Here is a 10,506-nt window from a genome sequence, read left to right on the forward strand (position 1 = left end):
AGCACCTTTCTCAAATCTCTCTTCAGCACTAACATCTATTGGACAAGACCCTTAATTTGATAGCTTAACCTTATTCTTAGCCCAAACCATTCATTCAAACTAAGTTGGACAAACTGGAACCCTTTTCCAATTAATATATAATGTTGCTTATTCACTCCATAAAAAAAATAAGTTAAATGGAATCAAAACTCTTAAAAACAAATTTAAGTAATAAAGCAAAGAAATATATAACAAAAGAAAACAAAAACTGTTATAAAAGATAAAAATTATTACAGATAAAAAACCCATTTAATATTAAAATAATTTTCTACGTTAAGCTATTATAATAAAATGAATTTATGTATAATTTTTTGATATTTAGTTGACTGAGGACGGGCAGTGCCCAAAACGTGTTATCGTACTTGTAACCGTATCAACTAAATAAAGATGGAATACCACCAAGTGTTGAAATAGAAACACACCTTGTGTTAGTGAATCAAAGTTAAAACTTCTAAAACACTAATTTTTCAATGTTGTTATAGTAAATTTAGCCAAAATGTCTTTTATTTTTATTCTTCACTAAACAGATAACAATGAATTACTTTATCAGATAATAAACGTTTGATTAAGCAAATTGAAAAATTAAAAATCATAATATTGTTGAATTTAAATGATATTTCTAAATATGTATTCTAAATTACTGTTCTCAAATAATAATTAATTCCTATTTTTTAAGATCTCCTTTACAATCTGAAATTGAAGGTTCTGATTGATTAGAATTATATCTACTAGGAACTATTTTAGATTTAAAATTCCTTTGTACAAATCTAATATTAGAGAGGTTGAGGCAGACGTTTTAAACGTGTAAACGTGTAGGTCGGACGTTCAGCACCGCTTTCCCGTAAGCCTAAAAGTTTGACAATGGTGTTTGGATAGTCGGTGGAATCATGCTCGACATTCCAAACACCATCGTCAAACTTCTAGGCTTACGGGAAAGAGGCACTGAACGTCCGTCCTACACGTTTACACGTTTAAAACGTCTGCCTCAACCTCTCTATTACTCAAAATATATCTGTTCAAAAGTTGGCATCACTTGAAATGATAATTTATTTAGTTCTAAGTGACAGTTTCAGCAGTTATTATTCAAATTGTTTAATACTGAACATTAAGATTAATGTAGAAATTGTGTTTTACATTTTTCAATTTTTGTTTTATATTTTTTCCTTAATTGATCACCCCATGTTATGTGGAAGAGTGATCTTTAATGTTTTAATTTTTATTATGTTACATTCCTTTGTATGTTATAAACAGATCTTTTATTAGGGCTTCCTGTAGGTCAAATTTAGTAAATAAATATTAAATAAATAAATTTTAATTACAGACAATATCATTAAGAGAATAACTGCCACCCCTAGTACAACAATAACAAAAATAAAAACATTTGATTAAAAAATAAAGTAGAAAAGTAAAATTAAGTAATGTGAAGTATTTTTTAATAATAGGATTTATGTATGTATATGGTATTCTAGGTATAACATGTTCTCAATACTGTTGACAAATTTATAAAAATGGTAAAAAAAGGATTTAATGTGATATTAAGACAACCAAAAAAAACAAAGAAAAGAAATTTTCTAGTTTTTACAGATGAAATTTTTAAGTTAATGTAATATGAAGAAAGCAATCCATTAAAGTATATGTATACAATTGATCAAAATAGGTTACACATTTAATTATGATCTACCTACTCAATTCAACAGAAAAGTATCTTTACTTTGCAACTTTTTCAATACTTTAAGTATTGTAATTTATTTTCATATTCTATAATTATTTGTAAGATTCACTATGAGATAAAATAAAATTCCCTTGTCTTTATTCTGTGAGCCATACGTATTTTGTTATAAGCAAACTTGAAAAAGTTTATGATTAATGATTTTATCTTGTAATTTTTTAATTAATGCAAATTATTACATTAAATTTAAGTAAATTATATTTTGTTTTAAATGCACAAATGAAAAACTTAATATATTTAGTAGTAAATAAAAAAAATACACAAAAGAATATCTACTTGAAGTGAAAAACTGATCTAATTATTTATGAATTTAACCAGTCAAAACTGTTTAAATCTAGCAATTGTTTTAGCCATATATATCAGCTTATAAAATGCAGTGATAAAGAAAACATTAATTTTGGAATGGTAAATTTAAGAAAAACTTTTAAAATGTTTTATTGTTAATACAATGGACCTATATCTCTAATTTCCAATATTTACTACACAAATTTCTTTTAAATCAGACAATTTATGTGAAATTTTAAAGTTTCATTTTATCAGCTCCATGTAATAAAACTTTCTGCTTCCTCTATTGACAAATTTTATTCATAGGCAGTGGTCCAAATTTTGTTCTGCTTCTCTGTTCTCATATTCCTTAGTGTACTACAGTACTTTTAGCTTAAATCCAATAGTCTAATTTTGTCTTCTTGTCTTCTATTAACTACATTTTGGCACTTAGTGACTTCTTGGCTTTATAAATATGCTTTATTGCCACTTTCACCTTCTAAGTGTGTGGTATTTTTAAAGTATTTATAAAAAAGCCAACAAATACAGTAATTACTACTGTATTTGTAATTACTACAGTAATTACTACTGTATTTGTTGGCTTTGGTATATGCAGACAGAGATATCAAAATTTTTATTGTATATCTTCATGAATTATATAAAAAAACTTAAATTAACAATAATTAAATTTTACCCAAAAAACTTGCTATGGTAGCTGCATCAGTTCCTTCAATAGGATTACAAAGCCTGGAAACTACAGGATGTATCTGATGAGCTAAATAATAATGTGTATCTAGAAAAAATTTAATTTTATTAATACTTTCTTAAAAACATGGATTATTATAAGTTAAAAATTATATTAAATTATATAAAAATATAATAAAATAGCCATTAATTAATTAATTAATAAAATACAATTTTTATACAAAATTTTAAAATCTGTAATACAGTTATTTGGTAAATCTACTATATAAGTTCTTTATTCGTAATTTTTTATTAGTTTTGTTTTTTTGGATATTTATTCAAATTTAATATAAAATTACTGTCTAAATTTAGACATAAGTATCCATTTAATTAATTTAATAAAATCTTATTCATCATAAATAGTAAGCAATTCAAAAAGAAGTCTTTTTATCTTAATGTATAAAAATAAAACTTTTTGCAATCTTTTTCCAAAAAAATTAATGCTATTGGTAAAAATGTATTGTAACATACAATTTATTTAAAAACTTCACACTGTTATAATATTTTATTGTGCTCTAACACTTAATTATCCATAACCCAAAGATCTTTCTTTTGGTAATTTCTCATCCCATATGTTAGGTAGTAAATTTTTCATATGCTGATTTCCCCTATTCTAAAAATTTATTTATTTATAATTCTTATTTGTTTTAATGAGTTTTTATTTTTATCTGTTTTACATCATGTTTGGGATTTTACTTTTCTTGACCCCATACACTGCATTGCAGTTTTTGTAATTATAAATAAAAAAAATTAAATGAACTAGTTTATACTTAAAAATTACAAACTGCAGAATACCAATTTTAAGATGTTCACTATTTTTCAGTTCATTTGGATGATAACATCTTTGTGTTGCTGGAAGATTGCTGCCATCCTATTTATTTAAAATCAGTTTATTAAATTAATTAACTTAAAATTTCATTTTATTTCATTACTAGACAGTTTTTAAGCATTACCTCACATATAACATATGGAACAACATCTCCTTGTTTTAACTTTTTACCAGCTTTTGAATTTAAGCGCAATGCCACTTGTACATGAGAGAGACTTTTTTTGTCTGGATAATTTTCAGGATTTTTTGTCAATTGCTGAAAATGAATAATATTGGTAAATTTTATTTTATAAAAAATATTATATACAATTTATCATAGTAAATTGAAAATTACTCTGAAATTAATTTGGCAATATAGTTATATATAGCAGTAATGCAAACTGGTTTTATAAACTGAACCAGTGAACCACTGTAATTAGCACAAAACAAAACCAAAATTGTATTCAAACAACTTGGTTTTGATTTGATTTATATTTTACGAAATGGGTATTTAACATTTGCAGGTCATTTCTATCTTGTAAGTTGGTTTTAGCAGTCTTACTCATTGTGAAGCAAGTTGGAAAGTCTGCATGTATCATAGCTACTCAATTGTCAAATTGCATATTGCATTCAATAAATTGTAATTACTGTATCAGCAATCATTAAAAGGCTTTTTTTAATATAAAAATTAATTTTATTGGATGGACATGATAATATCAAGAACAATTTACTTTATGATATTTTGTTAATTAATTTAATTCCTTTGTAACTTTAATTAAATACCTTAATAAAATAAAAATATACCTTTCATAAAATAATACCTATGCAATAAATAAATAACAACAGACTTCATTGTATATCATATAAATTAATAGTTTAAAATATACATATAAATATGTATATTTTAAACTAGCTGTTACCCGCAATGTTACCTGCAAGGGTTTTGCAAGCAAACCCCATTTATATTCAGTATTTCAATAACCATAGTAATTGTTATATAACACCTACTGCTGAGAATAATGAGAATTGCTGAGAATCAAAAAACTGTTTTCAATTTGATCAATTTTCTGGAACGTTTACAATCGTTCTATATTTGAACCAATATGCAATAACAAATTCAAATTTAAAATGGTTCAAACATTTGGTTAAAAAATCAAAATATATAAAAATATTTATAACAATGTCTGAAATGTTATCAATTTAATACACTTAAGAACTCAATGAAGACTAAACATAGTTAAAAACAAAAAATCACATCTAAAATAGTACAGTAGAAGCCATTCTTCAGGTAAAGCCTTAATCCTTTCCCTCTCCCCTGCAGAGGAATTTTGAAAAATCCCTTCTTAGTGTGCGTTTTCATGATGTACCTTAACTGTGTACAAAATTTCACCTCTTTAGGTTCAGTGGTTTGCTCTAAGCAATGATGAATCAATCACTCACCCAGTCAGTCAGTCAGGACAAGTAATTTATATATTTAGATGTATGAATGAAACCTAAACCATTATCAAAATTTTTTTGTTTTACATTTCTGATGCACAGTTAAATAAATATTGAACAAAATGATTTATGTAAAGAAATTTTGATTCAATAATAAAATAAAAATAATAATTCATGGTTCCCACTTCTTTTCTCCCTTAAAAATTAAGTATTTTTAAAGGACTTTAAATAATCACAGAAAAAATTTTTAAGCATTTGCATTTTCAAAGTCTTTAATAAACCAATATAATCAAAGAATTGAATACAATGAGTCTTTTTGACCATTTAAGATTAGATATAAATCACACTGAACAATTAATTATGCTTAGCATTTTATATTACAATTATGGAAGAAATAAATATAAATGAAGCTTGTAACTGGCCTGTACTTAACAAATAAGTAAAAGAGCATTCTATCAATATAAAATTTCATTTTTATTATCAGTTTTGTAATTAATTTATTCACTATTTATGGAAAAAGTTTTTTTCAACAAAAGATGTTTATTATTATTAATTAAAAATATTTTTACTGTTAATAGTTAATATCTAAATCTAAATCAATTTAACATTTTCTTCTATAACAAAACAGACAGTCCTTATGTAAGTGGTTCTTATACAAGTGAAAGCAAAATGTTTACACCTTAAGCTCACAAGAAGAGGTCCATCTGATGAAAACATAGTTGGCTGAGATTTTTCACAAGACAGATCATGTTGAAAGATGACTGCATGCCTTTAAAGTAAGTGATTCTGGCCATCTCTTCAAAAGAAAATGTCATTAGAATTTTACAAAGTAAGATAATAAATAATTCAGAAAAGTAAGATTAAAATTAAAATTTTTTGTCTTAAAGTTTTTTAATAATAAAAATTGAAGAGAAAAAAAAAAAAGTAAAAACTTATTACAAGACAATCCACAATTCATTAGTTTATTATTTATGGCCATTTCTACTATTCTATCTAATTCTACAAATAAAAATTCAAATTTCTGCTATTTAAACTAAGGAATTTCATAAAATTCAAATGCATTTTCTCACAAAAAGTTGAATGAATATTGAAAGATATTCACAAGATATTTGCTATGTCTTATGAATGAACATCTTTCAATATCTATGAACATAAGATTTTATCTTTCAATATGACCTATTTTGTAGAACTTCAGCAAAATCTGTTTCTCATCAAGTGTAACCTCACCTGTCAAAATAAATTTAAAAAGTAAAATAAAATTACTGCAAACTCCCATATATTATACTGTATATAATTTCATAAAAAATTCTAGAATTTGTTTTGCTGTAATTTTTGAATAACAATCAAATTTTATGTAATATCATATTTAAACTGAAAAATCAGTAAATATTTATGTAGGGTCTTTCTTCACAGTTTTATGGTATTATAGGATAAATTTAATTATTTTTATAATANAATCAAAATTAATCAAATTAATTTATGAATAGAATATTTCTACATACAACACATATCATTGATGAATTGTTTACAAAAGAAATGTATTCTGACAATTCTTTTTTTGGATTCATTCAAATTAACAACTCATTAATAAATCACCCGAGCTCTAAGAGCTTCAGAGGTTATGACTAAAAGCTATTCTGTTATCTGGTTTATGTTGTCTTGGTCATGATTTTCATAAAGAAATATTTTTTCATAATTATTTTTAAAACATCAATACAAAAATTAAGTACTTTTAAAGATTTTTTGTTCATTTTTGAAAAAATAAGTACTTTTAAGCACCACAAAAACATTAAGCACTTTTTGAGGCTTTTAAGGATTTGCAAAACTGTAAAAACCTTATAATCATGATATATAAACAAAGTGAACTTCATATAAAAAAATATTATTAAAGTTAATTCTAATTTTCATAATAAATTATGTTTATTAGTAACAATATATTATGCAATATTTTTTACTTTTTACAACTGTTATAAAATTAAAGCTATTAACAGTTACCTTAGTAATTATAAAGTCTGACTGAGGTATCTGGTTTTCTTTCATAAGGCACTGTAACTTCATTAGATGTGAATGAATTTTTTCAACAATATCTTCTCGTGGCTTGCCTGATAAAATTTCATCAACAACAGTTCTATATGAAATAAATATTTATAATCAATAAGTAAATAATTATAATATAGTCAAATTATAGTAAGTATTAAGCAAATTTATACAAAATATCTTGAAAATAGCGAGCCTGACAATCATATTACTGAGCTGTTAATTTTCTGCTTAAATATACAAATTTTCAGTGTTTCAAACTATTAATTAACTATTGTACTGTAGTTATTTAACAATTACATTCATTCATTTGTTAGTTGGTCATTTTCTCAACATAATTCATGTAATCCAACATAAATTCAAAGTTTGAACAAAAAATTTATAAAAATTATATTATGCTATAAAAAATAAATCAAAAAACTTTTAGTTTGTGCATAACAAAAAATAGAATGTACTATTTCTTTTTATGGAGGGGGATTCCTCTTCCAAGCATTAAGCTCCGTAGAAACAAAGGTATGTACAGTGCTACTTTATTAAATAAAGTTTACATATTTGTTGCTGTAATGATAGATACTACGTTTTCTTATATTTTCATCAAAGAAAACCCATTNAACTTCATTAGATGTGAATGAATTTTTTCAACAATATCTTCTCGTGGCTTGCCTGATAAAATTTCATCAACAACAGTTCTATATGAAATAAATATTTATAATCAATAAGTAAATAATTATAATATAGTCAAATTATAGTAAGTATTAAGCAAATTTATACAAAATATCTTGAAAATAGCGAGCCTGACAATCATATTACTGAGCTGTTAATTTTCTGCTTAAATATACAAATTTTCAGTGTTTCAAACTATTAATTAACTATTGTACTGTAGTTATTTAACAATTACATTCATTCATTTGTTAGTTGGTCATTTTCTCAACATAATTCATGTAATCCAACATAAATTCAAAGTTTGAACAAAAAATTTATAAAAATTATATTATGCTATAAAAAATAAATCAAAAAACTTTTAGTTTGTGCATAACAAAAAATAGAATGTACTATTTCAAAACTTGTATGTAATATAACACAAATAGATTTATAAAAGAAAGGGATATTTAAAATCTAAGATAGATCTTTAAACTTAAAAAAAATTAATAAAATATTATTAAAGTATTTTTTCAACAACCTGTTAGTCCTGTTTTGCCAAACTTCTAACAACTGCAGTATATTATAACAGCCTTTTTTTTATACAAAATATTACACCAATGTTTTAAAAGACAACAAAATAAAATAATATGTATGTAGAAAATATTATAACAATGCATTAACTCTTAAGCTCTGAAAATTTCTTGTTTAATATGTTTTATTTATTCCAATAAACATGCAAAAACAAAAATTGCAATGAAAGGGACAAAATCATAAAATTTGAGGTGAAAGCATTATTCTACAGGAAAAAGTGGCAAATAGTGACTTCTGATTAAAAAGCCAACTAGTGTAAGTGATCACTATTAAAAATAGTGACTAAAGGAGACATAAGCAACTTAGTAGGAGACTTGATCTATCTGACATAGAAAATTCATTATTTTTTCAATAAAAGCATTTGAATTTCAAACTTTCATAGATTACTATCAGTAATACTATATAAATTCTAGAAATATTAAACTAGAACAATGAATCAAAATTTTCTATTATTAGTTATTTCTGTACATAGAAATGAATTGTAATTTACATTTGATTCTATTTATGAATACAGATTTACCATTATTATATTATCTAATAATAATAATACAAATACAGTATTTAAAATCTGTAAATTCATTAAAGTTGTAGTTAATGATGAAATTAATAAAATTTAAAAATGTATTTAACCAAAATACAGTTTAATAAAGTTTCTATATAAATTTAAAAATAAAGAAAATAAATAAAAATTTATTTTCTTTATTTTCAATAAATACAAAATCTAAAAATAATGAAGAACTAAAATGAAATAAATAAAAGATTAAAAATTTTAGAACTGTGGAATCTATAGACTTGTCTTAAAGAATTTAGAAATTGAAAATAATCTAATAAAAAATAAAATGACTGCACATACTCTCCAGTTTTCTTGGCAAGCTCAGACCAATCTCTTCTTACTATATCTAAACCCTTCAACTCTTTGTTAGTAATAGGTTTTCCATCAGGTGTAATAGAAACTGCTAAAGCTGCATATTTTTTCTTCTTTAAAAGTAGCATTGATTTAAATATTCCATCAATATCTATTTCTAACTGATGATACAACTTGTTTACTTCTGACTTTATCTACAATGAATAAAAATATAAGTAAATTCTTAACAACAATGTAAAGTGATCAAGAACATACTAACTAATATCATACCATCATTTCTCTGTTTTAAAATAAATAGGTTTAATGTAAAAAATTAACAATTCTGTAACTCAAAATATTTTTGAACATTTTTGTCTAATATATTTAAATATATTAAAAATAAGCAAAATAACAAATTAAAGTGATAAAACATAATCAACCAAATTCACTGGTTAGTAGACATTGCAATAAACATAAGTGCGAAATAAATAAAAATAATTAAAAAAATAAAAGAATACTATTAAAAGAAAACTATATGAGCATCTCACAATAATAAAAGAAAAAGAAAATAATATAATTCATTATGAATGGCAATGATAAATTAGGAAGAGATAACTGGTAACATGATTATCTTAATATTAGCAAATGAATATGTCCATATTCAAATAAGTTACAATCAATAGACCTTAACTAAGAAGAAATTAATTTACATGATAAACATTTGAACCAAAAGAGAGAGATTAATTAATATAATTATAATAATTATGATAAAATAATAATAATAATAGCAATAATACTCTTCCGTGGTCACCATCTGGTCATGGTGGGAGAGCCCAGTAATTTTTCTGATCCATAGGACAATGCAGGCTGAAGCACAAGCTCCTGGTAGGGACACCCATGCCAGTAAAGTCTACGGGGAGAAATGAAGCTAAGAGTGACCTCACCCACATTCTGTGAAGATAATTATCATGGTGGTAACCAGATCAAAGTGTGATACTGGCTCAGACGTCGCACAGGTTAACAAGGTCCGCATTTGTGGGCTAGGCAGAGGCTCACGTTCGAAAAATAGGCCACAGTGTCCCTTGGTTATCGGTGGCGAAAGCAGCATCGGCCCAAGCATGGCTACTGCAATGCCCTCAACAGATGTGAAGAATCAACCTAGCCTTGGTGTTTCTGTGGCAATGCATCCACAGACCACAAAGGCTGGAAAACCACGCCAACAGATGAAATGGACATCAGATATGAACGAGTTTATCATCCATACTTACTATGCAATCACAAAACTCGAAACAAACATGATAGCATACAGACAACTCCTACACCATAGATTCACACAACAATATCCTCACCTCACTGTCACCGAACAAAGGG

General features: G+C 25.1%; 1 protein-coding gene across 1 annotated transcript in view; it reads right to left on the minus strand.

Annotated features, from left to right (window-relative positions):
• LOC111627073 (DNA polymerase alpha catalytic subunit-like) overlaps positions 1 to 10,506 on the minus strand; it is a 109,452-nt gene that overhangs the window by 8,776 nt on the left and 90,170 nt on the right. Inside the window, exons 32-36 of the mRNA XM_023370628.1 lie at positions 9,145 to 9,350; positions 7,017 to 7,149; positions 3,730 to 3,861; positions 3,572 to 3,647; positions 2,727 to 2,825 (exon numbers count right to left, since the gene is read on the minus strand). Coding sequence (XP_023226396.1) covers positions 2,727 to 2,825; positions 3,572 to 3,647; positions 3,730 to 3,861; positions 7,017 to 7,149; positions 9,145 to 9,350 — 646 coding nt within the window. The remainder of the gene's footprint in view (positions 1 to 2,726; positions 2,826 to 3,571; positions 3,648 to 3,729; positions 3,862 to 7,016; positions 7,150 to 9,144; positions 9,351 to 10,506) is intronic.

The sequence above is a fragment of the Centruroides sculpturatus genome, unplaced genomic scaffold (assembly GCF_000671375.1).
Source record: "Centruroides sculpturatus isolate CEXI.00-Female unplaced genomic scaffold, Cexi_2.0 scaffold473, whole genome shotgun sequence".
Lineage (NCBI taxonomy): Eukaryota > Metazoa > Arthropoda > Arachnida > Scorpiones > Buthidae > Centruroides > Centruroides sculpturatus.